At 42.5% G+C, this 15,241-nt stretch overlaps 1 protein-coding gene across 2 annotated transcripts in view; it reads right to left on the bottom strand.

Annotated features, from left to right (window-relative positions):
• BMPER (BMP binding endothelial regulator) overlaps positions 1–15,241 on the bottom strand; it is a 255,227-nt gene that overhangs the window by 103,252 nt on the left and 136,734 nt on the right. For both annotated transcript variants that reach the window (XM_082632885.1, XM_082632886.1), the window contains exons 7-10: positions 12,029–12,128; positions 6,585–6,694; positions 3,123–3,263; positions 921–1,025 (exon numbers count right to left, since the gene is read on the bottom strand). In XM_082632885.1, the coding sequence (XP_082489011.1) occupies positions 921–1,025; positions 3,123–3,263; positions 6,585–6,694; positions 12,029–12,128 (456 nt within the window). The remainder of the gene's footprint in view (positions 1–920; positions 1,026–3,122; positions 3,264–6,584; positions 6,695–12,028; positions 12,129–15,241) is intronic.

The following is a 15,241-nucleotide window of genomic DNA, read 5'->3' as shown; positions in this document are numbered from 1 at the left end:
TTTTATGTCTGAGGCTTTTTAAAGCAAGACTAATTAGGGTTTTTTTTTTCTTTTTTTTCTGCCCCTTTTATTCAGTTGTGCAATAGCAACAGCTGTTGTTTTTTTGTGCCTCATTTGGCCCTCAAGTAAAAACAGCAACTTTTTGTTTATAATAATAACAGATGTGAATAAAATTAAAAGCCGTCTCTAACAGAGAAGGGAAGACATGTCCTGAATATATGGATGCAATTTTTCATTCACTGGACGGTATTGAATAGGCTTGACATTTTCCCAAAATGCATAAAACCTTGAAAGGTTTCAAGTTGCTGAGGTGAATTCAATGAAGTTCATGCTTTGGAAGATAATGGTTGCTTTATTCAGTGCGCTGGAACTGTGGGTTTCTGAAAAGAGATATTTCCATAAGGATGCTATTTCCATTTGGGGCTACAACAGAGGCCAGGGTTAGAGAGGGAACACTTCAGTAAAGGGGCTGGAGGGTGCTGCTGGGCAGGTGAAACCCCTTGGGAAATTTACTAATAAACAACCACATATTCCTTTGAATGGTTAATGGGAAGAAAACTCTGATTTGAGAAATGAGAGAGAAAGCAGAAAATGCAAAGGATGGTTATGGTGTTCAACAGAAAACCCAGCAGAAGAAACAAGGGAGCAGATCAAACAGGAGTTGGAGACCTTGAAACAAAGAACTGGGAGAGGTCCGTAAGAAATGGAGCAAGGTAAGAGCTATTGTTTCGCTAGGCTAGAATCTGGGCGGGAACCATAAAAGCGAAGGAGCAAGCTTTGCAAGGGACATGTGGCTGTTTGGGGACTTGGCAATTTTGGAGGCTCTGGATTTTGTGTTCAGAAGATGGTAGGTGACCATGCCACACACAGGATGGTTCTCAAGATGCTCAGGTAGAGAGAAAGTCAACCTGCACACATACCTGAGGGCAGCTGCTGATGGGAATGCACTGCTTCTTGCGACACTCTGTCTTGCCTTTCACACAAGCGCAGATGGTGCAGTTGACAGAGGACCACATCTCTCCATCCTACAGGAGAGAGCACAGGATTCTGCTATCAGCTGGAGGCTGATGGGAGCTAATCCAGCAGGCTGGGATTTGTCTGCCAAGGAAAGCATTTCTTACCCTGAGTGACGGATGCCATCATTAGACTAAATTACTCTGAGGCGTTCACCTACATCTAAGATTGGAGGGGGTGTGTGTGTGTATGTGTGTGTGTGCATTTCCCCTCCAGGATATGAAAAGAATTCTCGTACATCTAACCAAGTCATATTTGCATCTTGCACCTCCTACATTGTTTACTTAGCTCCACCCTGGGAGACAAACAAGAGTTTTCATACATGATGCAACCATAAGGGTCTAATTTTTCCATCTGATAGGACTGAAATGTTTGAGCTGCCCCAGATGCCAGCAGTTAATTGAGATATCCGCAGGTGGTTAGTTCATTCCCAGATGTGACATGGTTCTGGCCCACACAGGGCACGAACATGCAAAGAACAGAGGCTAATTCATATGACTCCCATTGCCAGGCGGACACCTGACCAGCAAGCCGTCTGAAAATGTGGAGCCCAGACAGAAAATTCCAAGAGCCATTTGTCCCATGTCCCTGCCTGTCTGATACTCTCCTCCCAAAAAGCTGGGTAGCACTTTGGGACACATTTTCTAGTCCAGAAAGGGCTGTTTGAGGAATTTCTTTGACTCCCTGGATTTATAATTGGCAATTGTCAAATGCCCAGTCACAAAAACCCTGTACCTCTGGAGAACATGCAGGAATGTGCATCCTTGTTTGTGAGAAAAGAGGTTACAGGCAAAGCAAGGATTCCCTTCTGGGCTTATGGATCTAAGCAGCAAATTTTATTAAAAGCAGAAAAACTAGCCCAGATCTTTGATGTTGACTATTTCCCTTTCTCTTCCTTTTCATTTTTTGAAGGTATTTTAAGGACTACCTACTCTCTAGTGCCTTTTATTTCTCTGACTGAGTCTGTCTCCAAGGGCATCTGACTACCGCAAATTCTCTGAGTGCACATTTCTAGGACTCTGTAAATTACTTCAGGCCTCATCTACTTATATGAAGGGACCTTTCTGCGAGGAGCCTGGAAAGCACTTTGCACACAAAACTGTTATCAGAGTGAGCCTACTGCGTCTGGAGGGTCTGGAGACAGAGGAAGGCTTTGTGTAAAGTGGACACGTGAGTGGCTCTGGAAGCCCGGTGTAACCACAACACACACACACACGACGGCCTTCCCTTAGGCATGACACATCAGGGCTTCTTACAGATGCCGTAAGAATCAAGACTCTCCCTCCACCTCTGTAATAGGAAGTCTAGCTAGGTGCAGCAGGCCTGAGGTGCCTCTGTCTCTGACTTGATTCTGAGGGTCTCGATTCTCATGGTATCCTGAGATGCTGCCTTCAGATACAGAGAGACTCCCTCCACCCCTGGGGAAAACAGACTAGTTGGGAAGCACTTTGGACAAAGCCAACCATCTTCATCCAGATGTTTAAATGGTGGCTGCACAACTTCCCACCCGGGCTGCTAGAAAACGATGTAAAACATACCTGAGATGGGCAGCAGACAGCCCTTCTAGCTCGGCTGGGGCAGAGCTCTCTCACCTTTACTCACCTGCTCTGCTGGCCACAGACCCTGTGAACATCCTCACCCAAACATCTTCCAAATGAGAAAATCTCTCTTCGAAAAGGTAATTTCAGTGGAAAAGTTCTAAAAGAATCAGGGTCTTGGCAAGGAGCACTGAGCATCTCCGACTGCTGGAGATGCCCCTGGGCATTTGGGCACCCGCAGCTGTACCATCCGGGGGACATCCTCAGCTCAACCCCAGCCACTGGCCACCACATTTGGAAAGGGCAATAATGTTTTACAGGTTTAAAGTATTTTGTAAAGCAAAAGTAAAGCCAAAGAAAAACACGTTTTCAAACAGTTGCTTCTCTGTCCCTGTGTGTCCTTGATTCTAAATACATATGTATATATAATATTGTAATATAAATAAGTACATTTATACACATACACACATGTATATACAAAAGATGGAATACTGCAATCTGCATTTTGTCAGGAGCTTTTTACAATTCAGTATTGTACAACAGTTCCCATGAGCTTGGCTCGTGACATACCCGGAAAATCTTGTTTCCAAACTTGCACACTTTGATGTCTTCCGGGGGCACTCGTAGAAGGCACTCCTCACAACAGGCCTCCTTGCCTTTGCTGCATCCACCAGGGTGGGAACACTTCTTCTTACACACTACAGTAGAGTCCTGGGGGCCCAAAGGCAAACTGGAAATTAAAAACCATTTCCACCTCTACCGAACACCCTACCTCGCCTTCCTTTAACAACCCACAACTAACTGCTTTAAAACATATCCTGGGGCTTCCCTGGTGGCGCAGTGGTTGAGAGTCCACCTGCCGATGCTGGGGACATGGGTTCGTGCCCCGGTCCGGGAAGATCCCACATGCCGCGGAGCGGCTGGGCCCGTGAGCCATGGCCGCTGAGCCTGCGCGTCCGGAGCCTGTGCTCCGCAACGGGAGAGGCCACAACAGTGAGAGGCCCGCGTACCGCAAAAAAAAAAAAAAAACAACATATCCTGAAGATACCATATTTTAATTTGTTGCCATAAATCTTTCATTCACTTCAAAATGTTATTTGCTGACTTAGTATCTGGACCAGAAGAAGAAGAAGCTATGTGACATATGCTCCCCACCTTCCAAGGGTTTATTATTTAATGCTCAAGAGACTGATGATTCTGCTAGAGCCAATGTGTGGCAAGAAGCCCTGGGTCACTGTGGGCCAAGAAGCTTCCTTCTTTCTTCCTACACTTTTCCTCTTTTGCAGCCTTCATTAACTGTGCTCCCTCTGTTCTCCTCCATGGCTTTATGACACCTTCTAGAAGTTTAGTGTAAAGGTTTAGCGTATCTTTGATCAAAGAGTAAAAATTTAGAGCTCATGTTCCACGTTAAGATGAAATTCCTTACTGTGTTCTATGTTCACAAAGGAAGCAAACAAGCAGTTCCAAAGCTGGGACTGGGTTCTAGGGCTCTTCCATAAACTGTGTGACCTTAAATGAGGCCACTTAAACTCTGAGGGTGACCAGGGTAGAATGCCAGTTCATTTATTAAGTGTGTTATCTTGTGCAAATCCATCTCCCTGAGCCTCAGATTCCTCATCTTCAAAATGGAGATGATAATACCTACTTCTCAGGTTTATTGTGCAGTTTAAATGAAATATGTAAAGTACTTGGCACAGTACCTGGCACATAGAAATTATTATAAGTCAACTCATAAATTGGAAAAAAAATCCTTTGTCAAACTGTATGTCTTGATTTCAAGTTTGAAAAACAAGGGCACTCACTAGCTCTCGAATAATGCATACTTCATGGTAGATTTCCCAACTTTCATTAAATACACACCCACACCCACCCATCCCATCCCCCACACACAAACACACACACAGTACCCATTAGATCATTGCCTGGCACTGGGTTAAGCAATGAGAATACAGAGATGGATGGATGTGCTCTGTCTTCAAGGAACTCACGAAGAGGAGAGAGAACCATCTGAACAAAGACTGCAGTATAATGTAAACAGAACTAGTAAAGGTGTAGGGGTAGTAGAGAAGATGGAACAATTACCAATCTAGGTGGGTCAGGAAAGCCTCACTAAAGGAGGTGACACCTGAGATAGGCTGCTGTGGATGAAGAGGAGTTTGCTAATCAAATTTAAAGAAGATGAGGACACAGCAGGCAGAAGAATCCTTAAATCTGAAGCCATGGAGACCTGAAACCATACTGTGTTCAGAGAACTATTTCCTGTACCTGCCATGGCATTGGGTGGGGATGCCGGAGAGGGAAGCTCTAAATAGATAAAAAACAATACTGATCATCCCAAATGATTGCAGCCTGATTCTTCAAGCATCCAATTTCCCAGAAATGATTGTGAACTCATACTCTGATAAAAACATCTTGAAGGAATGGTTGCACTTCTTTTGAGTACTGGGGCATATTGCCTAATCATCTCTCAAAGAATCTCTTAAAGAATGAGACCCAAGGGACTTCCCTGGTGGTGCAGTGGTTAAGAATCCACCTGCCAATACAGGGGACACGGGTTCGAGCCCTGGGCTGGAAAGATCCCACATGCTGTGAAGCAACTAAGCCCGTGCACTACAACTACTGAGCCTGCGCTCTAGAGCCCGCGTGCCACAACTACTGAAGCCTGTGCACCTAGAGCCCGTGCTCCGCAACAAGAGAAGCCACCGCAATGAGAAGCCCGTGCACTGCAACGAAGAGTAGCCCCTGCTCGCTGCAACTAGAGAAAGTCCACGCACAGCAACGAAGACCCAAAACTAAATAAATAATGAATTTATTTAAAAAAAAAATTTGTCTGCAAAAAAAAAAAGACAAAAAATAGAATGAGACCCAAAATATTGCAAGCATAACTAATTTCCATTCCTGGGATGCCTGGCTTTCCTGTAATCAAGAGAATTGGAAATGTGATGTGTTTCATCAAAGGCTCAGTATCCCCAAGAGGAAGCTATAACCGGTGAAATTCCTGTAGAGAAAGAGAAGTCCTGACGATGGAGGCCAAGGCAGGAGTGGCTATATGTTTAGCACAGGATAATACAAACCACGGAAGAGAGGACGGAGCCTCAGGAAGGTATTCCCGGGCTTCAGAATTACTCACTGCTCAGTGCCAGGGAACAGACAGTTTAGACCTTACTGGGCCACCTCCCTGAAGAAGTGCATGCTACTTAACAAAGCATGCCTCGAGTAACCAGGAACTTCTGAACTCTAATCCCAGATACTGACTCATAGTTGACATTGAGAAAAGCTCCTCCTTCCCTCTATAGCCCTCTGGCTATTAAAAACAAAACAGCAACTATCACCACCAAAATGTATTCTAAACTCCCGTCACACAGATGTTTGGGTTAACTCACTAATGAATGATCCTAAAGTCCTCCATATAAATGATTTTCTCAGTTTCAGAAATAAATCACCACATAAACATAGTCTAGAAACGTGTGATATGTATCCCTTTAAATTTCTGAAGCTGTGGAATTCTTTCTTTACCAGTCACTAGACTTGTGATTGCCTTTTGAGAAAAGTGTGCAATGACTCAAGTAAGAAATGCTACAACGAACAACACATAAATACTCTCTTCCCAAGCTACCAGGTTTATTTTTATGATAAACTGTGAATCCATGCCTTTCTTTTCTCTTGAATGCGATTAAAGCCATTTTTATTGCCAGGTGTATCAGAGGAATTCATCTTGAATAATTAGAGCCAGAGAACATTGCCACGTGCATTTGTCTGATTTTTTTAGAAAGTCCTTTAGGAAGGACAGCCGCTAAGAGTTTAATTCTCACCACCAGGAGCTAACTTATTGGTCCTGGGAAGATGACAGGGAGTTGTAATTTGGGTCCTATGTTTGAACATTCTTGTGACCTTGAAGTATGATTTTACTCGTAAAGTGACATCAATAAGGCCTCCTTCCCATAAATAACACATTATCATGTTTGGCTATGTTAACACTGAAAACCAAAAATGCTATCAGTGTTGGACCACCGCCCCTCAGAACCACCTTACCCTGCAGGTACATGCAGTGCAGTTATCATAGAGAAAAGAGGATCCATTGTCATAAACATCGCTGCGAAAGAGGCAGCTTCCAAATGGGAGGTCAAATACTTTCCTCTGACCTAGAGGGAAGCAATGGCATAGTGTTAGCAAGACAGAAGCCAGGTATGTCCCACTTCATCATCAGCAATTACATCACAGGCGTGTTAAACATTCTCACAAGACCAGCTATTTTGGTGCACAAAAACAGAGCCTTGGGTCAGATGTTCCCAGGGGATCCCCAGGAGTCATGAGTTTAGAGAGTTTTTGCTAAAGAGACTTTGATTCCACACTGAATCCTTTAAGTTCGGCAAATCTTTATTATGAGTTCATCATAGTGAAGCAGGATGACTAAGACATCCTATCCTGATAGAGCTCAGTCTACTGGGGAAATACACCCACAAAAGATGATTTCAATACAGCAGGATGGGCAGCTCTGGAAAGAAGCCAATCTGGGAACTGTGGGGACAGGGAGGACAAAGAAGACTTCTTGGAGGATGTGATGCCTGAGCTGTATCTTAAAGAATAAATAAAATTATCCAGAAAGTGGGTATTGGCAGGGAAGAGGCAGGAGAAGTCAAGATATCCCAGGAAGGACTAGGATGAGGAAAAAGAACTAATGAGATAGCATCTCAGTTGAAGAAATGATAAGTCCATTAGCATAAAGGGGGACGCTAACTCAGAGCACAGAGAGGCAGACTCTAACTCCCCCAGGGTCCAACCTTCCACTGGCATCACACCGCTTGTAGAATTACCTTGGTTTCCCCTGACATGAGGATTTGACTGGGGACCCAAAGGACCAAAAAAGCAACTCCGAATAAAGGGTACAATCCAATATCCTCCTTTCTTTCAGTATTTGAGTCTCTACTCCCTGGATCACATAAAACATCCCTGAAATATTACTTCAATTAAGGACTAAGTTGAGAAGTCAAAGATTAATCATCACTCATCAGATTTATACCCACACTCTTCCTGTAAAAAGGTTAAAAGCAATCTCTATTTATTAGGAGGCCCAATGAAATGCTGGAATCCTATGAGCACATGCTAAATGCTATTCTCAGAATTAGAATTGTTCAAATCAGAGAGACATTTCTGTCTTTTAAGAATTAAAAATAGCTCCACTTCAATTGAGTATTTTTTTCAAATTGTGATAACCTGGTTTGCCTTTTTCCTATCTTTTGTAGATGGTTGGACTGGTGGATTGATACATCAGTAGACTGCTGAACAAAAAGACTCTTCAATGAGTTTATCCCCCTGAACAAATGTGACCAATGGCTTGAATTATCCCTCTAGAAAATGTAAATTTTACCTAAAAATATTGGTGTAAAGCTCTTAGCACGGAGCCTGGTACTCGTTAAACACACCCAATAGGTGGCAGATGATAAGTGTTATAATTATTAGAGGTGGTATAATTCAAATATGATCCTGGGCTGTGTCACCCTAAGAGGTGCACTGGGGGACTTCCCCAGCGGTCCAGTGGTTAAGACTCCACGTTTCCACTGCAGGGAGCACTCATGGGTTCAGTCCCTGGTCAGGGAACTAAGATCCCGCATGTGGCTCAGCGCAGCCAAAAACAAATAAATAAATAAGAGGTGCACTGGGTACTTTGTGTACACAAACCTCTGATGAGGCTATCGTTGAAAATGAGAAAAGAGAGGAAAAGAATGTTGTCATACAAAAGGCAGAGGTATGTTATGTTGTGTGAATGAATCTCCGTCAAGGGAGAATTGAACAGCAAATCAGTGTCCAACAAGCCAATAGTCTAATTAGTCTAAGATTTCAGCATCTAGTAAGCATCCCTCTGTTTCCTTTTTATTCCTTTCTGTCTTCTGTTCTGTGGGTATGTTTCTTTTTACTTTCAAAAAACATACAATCTTACTTTAATCCCAAAGTCATCATGGCTCAAAATAAGATAAAACATTCAAAACAATGGTTCAGAGACTCCATGCATAGCCTAATTTAAGCCATTTCCACATTGTTCTACAGGGGCTTAGCCCAACTGTAAAAGGTCTCATTTGGAAGAATTATGACTTTCAAGTTTCCTAAGACTCGATGTTCCTTTTGTAGTCTGTCTTATGACCATGAACAGACAGAAAAATCTGCATTCAATACAACAGCCATTGTTCATGTGAGAAACCTCTGACTTGACTCAGAATATCCATGATACCAGCTTCAAAGCATTAATCAAGCCTACTTATCTTCAAGGCCAGGCCCCAAACGACACCTCCTCTGTGATGACTTTCCCACTTAGACAGGACACTGCTTCCACCATGACCCACAGCACGAGAATTTCAACAACAGCCAACTGGCTAATTCTATCCTAGGGGCACAAGAACAAGCTGGCAACCCAAGAAGCACACAAATCAGTGGAAGTGCCTTTAGTCAGCCATGTCTAAACAATTCTGCTTTGTTCTTAGAATACCTTTGTATTTACTTTAAAAGTAGGGGTGTGTGTGTGTGTGTGTGTATACACAGCAGGAAGGCAAACATTGTTAGATGAAGAATTAGCAGCAGAATCCTCCAAAGAGGAGAAATCTGCCTTAGTTTAACAAGATACTTTTATTTGCCAATTTGGTTGTAGAAAGATAAGGCTTCAAGGTATGGCCATGAGAAGCTGGGAAGGAGGAAAATAAATGAGCAGATGTTTTGGAATTGGGGAAAGCAAGCTATAAAAGAAAAGACAGATATTCAAGGAAAAAGTGTGGACAGTAAGGAAAGGAGATTGGAGCCCAAACAAAAGAGGCAAACAGTGAAATTTTCCGGAAGGCAAAATAGCTAAGACCTTTTAAGCACAAAGGGAGCTTAATAGTTCATTTTATGTTATTCACTGTGCTTCCCTGAAAAGTAATCATCCCCATTGACGGTAAACCTTCAGTGAAATCTGCTACGCAAGCCTTGACTCAATAGAACGATAGAATGTGAAAAGACTAGAGGGGGGCTGTCCCTGAAAGGACAAAATGATGTTGAAGAAGAAGGAAGAGGAAGAGGAGGAGGGAAGGGGGAGGGGGAGGAGAGAATAGAGGAAAGAGAAAGGGAACAAAGAGAGAGAAAACAGCAGAAGCAGAAACACAAAGCCAGTGGTGACTAGAGAAAATATAAGCCATCCCCCAAGGATCCCTGGAGATTCTGGCGGGGATGCTGGATAGTCTATTGTATTCATGTGATGGATCAAGCTACTTTTATTTGAATCTTAAAGAGTCTGACCTCAACTAACTCAAGGACCTAAGGATCACATGGAAGAAGCTGACATAAAGTTTAAACAAAAGCCAAAGAGTGTCATGCTCTAGAGACTCTCCATCATGGGTTGTCTCCTTTCAGTTGGTAACATTCGTGCAGCTCTCCATGTCACCAGGGAAGCTGAGTGTGGGCTCAAGAATCACAGAGACTCATGTACAGGTGTCAACTTCATAGCTCAATAGCTGTGCTACCTTCTAGGAATCTACTTCCTTCTCAGTATAATAAAACTAAGAATGGCACCTACAGTACACATCAGAATTCTATACTTAGCACCTGTATGTCACAGCCTCTTGAGAAAATTAAATGAGAAAAAGTATATACAGTGTTTTCACATGGTGCCTAGCACATAGTAATTGCTCAAAAAGTAACAGCCAATCCTCCTTTTTTATTGACTATTATTCATTATTCCCTTCCAAACCTCTCGTTTTTGGCATGTTATCCTCCTGCTTGTTTTTGCCTCTAGAAGTATTGGGTTGGCCAAAAAGTTCCTTCGTTTTTAAAGTAAAAATAAAAGACACATTTTTCATTTTCACCAAGAACTTTATTGAACAACGTATTCACCGTTTTGTTCCACTACCTTCTGCCATTTTTCAGGCAACTTCATAATTCCATCTTCCCAAAACATTTTATCTTTTTGAGCAAAGAACTGTTCCAGGTGTCTTCCAGGGAACTGAAATTTTTTCCATTAAGGGAATTTTGTAAAGACTGAAATAAATGGAAATCTGAAGATGCAATGTCTGGTGAATACAGTGGATGAATCAGAACTTCCCAGCCAAGCTGTAACAGTTTTTGCCTGGTCATCAAAGAAACATGCAGTCTTGCGTTATCCTGATGGAAGATCATGCGTTTTCTGTTGACTAATTCCAGACGCTTTTCACCGAGTGCTGCTTTCAGTTGGTCTAACTGGGAGTAGTACTTGTTGGAATTAATTGTTGGGTTTTACGGAAGGAGCTCATAATAGAGCACTCCCTTCCAATCTCACCATATACATAACCTTCATCACCTTCTTTGGATGAAAACCAGCCTTTGGTGTGGTTGGTGGTGGTTCACTTCGCTTGCCCCATGATCTCTTCCATCCCACATTATTGTACAGTATCCACTTTTCATTGCCCGTCACAATTTGTTTTAAAAATGGAACATTTTCATTACATTTAAGTAGAGAATCGCATGCGGAAATACAGTCAAGAAGGTTTTTTTCGCTTACCTTATGTGGAACCCAAACATCAAAGCGATGAACATAACCAAGCTGGTGCAAATGACTTTCAGTGCTTGATTTGGATATTTTGAGTATGTCCTCTATCTCCCGCGTGGTATAACATTGATTGTTTTCAATTTCTCAGTTTGATCGCTATCAACTTCAACTGGTCTACCCTACTGTGGAGCATCGTCCAGCAAGACATCTCCAGCATAAAACTTCACGAACCACTTTTGACACGTTCATGTTACAGCACTTTCTCCATACACTGCACAAATCTTTTTTTGCGTTTCAGTTGTGTTTTTACCTTTTTTGAAACAATAAAGCATAATATGCCAAAAATGTTGCTTTTTTCTTCCATCTTCAATATTAAAATGGCTATACAAAAATTCACCAGTTTTGATAAGACTTTTTTTTTAAATGCACGCTGATATGACAGCTGTCACAATACAATCTAACAAAAATTTTCGAATGAAGTTAAAGACAACTAAGCACTACTAGACCATCATATACAAAAAACCAAACGAACTTTTTGGCCAACTCAATCACACTATATTCCTCCACGTGTGTTTACTTCACATGCCTTTAAAATACATTCCTACTAAGTGTCAGATGCCCAGTTAAAGACTGTTTCCCAATACTGTTCTCCCCACAAAAATATATTCCTACTAATCATCATATGTCCAATTAAAGATGGTTTCTTCAATACTGTTCTCCCCACAAGGGGCTATTATCCCAGGTTGTCCAGTGTACCAGGTTTACAGATACATGGGAAGACAAGAGAAAAGAAAGCTCTGTGGAGGCCCAGAAGAGAGACAAACTCTGTACACACCTTACACTCGGGTAATCAGAAGAAGGCATTGTCTCTAAGAAGCCACGAAATAGCACAATTTGAGAACCTCAAGATAACAAAGTGGATGACGACTCTCAGCAGAAACTCCAAGAATAAATTACATTGTTCCTTGACCTGAAAACAGTCACTCACCCAAACATTTGGGGCAGCACTGTCCTGGGGGAATGTGGCTAAGGTGCTGAGGACAGGAGAGAATGGGACAGACTTCTCTCACGCACTGTGTCCTGCCTCCCTGAAGAAAAGAGAAAGAGAAAAAAGCACATTTAGAAAAGTACTTGCATATATATATTGTCTAACCAAGATATCTGGAACAAACCTAGGCCTTTCCTGGTGCTGGGTCACTGGGGTGACTGCTTAGATCTATGCAATTGTCCCCAGGCATCCTCTGATCTTCCCTGTAAGCCCCATGAATGATACCCGTGAGAAGACCGACCACACCTAAAGAGATGGCCTCAGCATCACCTCTCCCCAGTCACCACCACCTTTCTTTATCTTTTTCCTTCTTAAGACCAGCCAACCATCTCAGTTTGCCTGAGATTTGAGGCTTTCAATACTAAAACCAGGGAAGTCTCAGGCAAACCCAAACAAGTTGGGCTCTCTTTCCAAGCCCAATGCAACAAAGCAACTATTGGGGTTTTACTGAGATGTGTCCTCTTCTGTCCTGCTGACAGCTTCCTCCATGAAGGCTTCCCTTTTGGCCACACCTTAAAGGTGTTGCTAGAGTGGCTCAGCAAGGCTCGGACTTGGGGAAGTTAGCCAATCTGCTGAAAACAGATATACTGAAAGCCAGTGTTCGGAAGAACCATTCCACTGAAGTCGCCCAGCTAACCAAACCTGTTTCAATCAAGTAAGTAGAAGTTTTATGATTATCGATATTAGAAGGACTGGCAGAGCTTTAGCAGCCTTGGAAGATGTTCTAGAGCCTTCAATTCTTTCCCTGCCCCTCATCCTTGACCCTTTCTGTCCTCCAGCATCTATCACCTCTGACATCCATTCCTTTCTTCTCCTCCTCAGCATCCCTCCTTCTCTGCCCGTCAGCATCTCTCGCCTCTCCAGCATGTGAAGATGAGCATACCAACTCCCCCTTCCCTATCCCTCAGCAGGGACGCCTGTTTTTCCAGCCTCAGCAACTTGTAACTGAATCTTCAGAAAGCTGGAGCAGAAAAAAAAAAAAGTGCTTTCCAGCCAATTTACATCCAATAACTTTGGCTCGTGTGAAAACTATCCTGTGCACTATGAATTGCTATCAAATTTGGGAATAATTAAGGTTTTTTCTTTAGAAAAATCAGTAAATTTGGTAGATAGATCACTAGGCAAATGGAATTTCAATGAATTGGCTTCTCTAGGATTTGAGCTAGAAACCAAATTAGTAGATCCTAAAAAGTACCCATTGTCTCAAGCCTGGAATTTTTATCTCGAGAGACCTCAGGAAATGAGGAGCTCACGCTTCAAAGAGTCCTGGGCCTCACAAGGGAAAGATTCCCTCGTGGCGTTTCCTCACACCTTCTCCAGCACTTTCCGTATTAACGCCAGACATTAGCTGTCTGGATCCTTCCCGTCCTAGCATACTACTGTCGCCTGTTGTTTCTACTTTCCCTTCCTGTTCTTACCATTTTCATCATGATAGTTTATTTTTTGGTAGGAATGGATGAAAAGCGTAGGGCACGTTATGTCTTTTTAAATATTTATTATTTTTAAGCCACTTTAATGTTGGCTTCTTCCCCAAACCAATAGAAAACACACGAAAATACCACAAAAAGCTCTTCTGTTGTTTTTACATTATTTCCAGATCAGCAAGAATCGCTAAAATCTCCTAGGAATCCCTGGCTGTTCTCAGTGAGGTTCCTCACTCAACTCTGCATAATCCTGAAGTCTGGCCTTTCACCAGACTTCAGAGGCGCATAACCTGAGTCTAGGTCCTACTGTGAGGTCTGCCCCAGCTTATACATAAACCACAAAAGTCAAATCTAGAGGGAGGACAGAATGCTCTCTTTAGCTTTTAATTTCAAAGAAGTTCATCTGCCAGCAACTTCCTAAAATCATGAAGCCTTGGGCCACACGAGGTTGCCTGGGTGTCAGCTTCTCTTAGGTGCACAGAGAATGTATTCTTTTCATGGATATTCTCTGTTCTTGTTGGATAAGCATCTATTTTTCAACCATATTTTAAAATTAAAATTTAAGAAAAATATTGCATAACTGCATAGCCGTTAACTTGTCCAACACACTGGAAAGCTGGCCAAAGACTGTGTGTACTCCAGTAATTTTCCTTACAATGAGGTCAAAGAGCGAATTTTGCATACATAATACAACTGCAGTTTGTGTTTCCCAAGAGTCTGTTAAAGTAACTTGAACTCCAATCTGGGTTTGCTGATTTGGTCAGGTTTTATTTTGTTTGGGTTGCAGTATTGTAGCATAGCCCAAGTCCCAAGGCTGCATTCCAATTAATACCTCCAAAGAAAGTCCCAGGCCCTTTCGGCTCACAACCTGCTTCTGTGATTTCAACTCAGCAGGGACTCTGGTTAAACTATAAGCTGGGGCTCTGCTGTAAACTAAGAAAGTTAAAATAGCAGAAATAAATATTTCTGGTTCTGAAAATGTACTAATTCCTATTGTAACCGCACTAACTCAGGCTCTATCAGATTATCGCCATCGCTTTCTAATTGGCTTCCCTGCCTCAACTCTCCTACACTAAACCATCCTGGGAGGTTCAATATCTCCAAGACTCCTTTCCAGCATCCAACCATTGTTTCATTCTTTGATCAAAGATTTATTCAAGGTCCACCATATGTTGGGGATACAGCAGTGAATATAACATACAAAAATCATTCTTTATGGAGCGTGCCCCCATGCTAAGCTGGAAGATGACTTACCACTGCATTCAGGAGGAAGTTCAGCCCACTTAAGCTAAAAGTCAATGTAGAAGTGAGTATGTGTGTGTAGAATTCTTTTTCTCCTGACACAGAGCCCACCTACATTCCTCAGACTCCCTTGCAGCTAGGGGTGGTCAACGGGAGGTAGATGGAAATAATGTAAAACACTTCCAGACCTGACTCCTAAAAATCTCTCCCATTCAAAGCACCATGCTCTCACTTTCTCTCCCAACTGGAAGGAGAGCCAGCTGAATGGTGAGAGCAGCAAGAACCTTGCAACAAAGTGAAAGAGCCTGCTTCTCTGAGTCACCATATGGAAATCTACCCACTAAACACATGCAAGGAACTGTTAAATGAGCAAGAAATAAATTTTATTTTGTTAAAACACGCAGATGCATTAGTTCTTCGTTACTGCAGTTAGGCTACTTTGTCAAGATACCCCATAATCTTCTCTCCCATCTCCTTTCCTCCCAAC

The sequence above is a fragment of the Mesoplodon mirus genome, assembly GCF_964341445.2.
Source record: "Mesoplodon mirus genome assembly, chromosome: 9".
NCBI lineage: Eukaryota > Metazoa > Chordata > Mammalia > Artiodactyla > Ziphiidae > Mesoplodon > Mesoplodon mirus.
The sequence above is the reverse complement of the archived record's forward strand: the minus strand, read 5'-3'. Positions and strand labels throughout refer to the sequence as shown.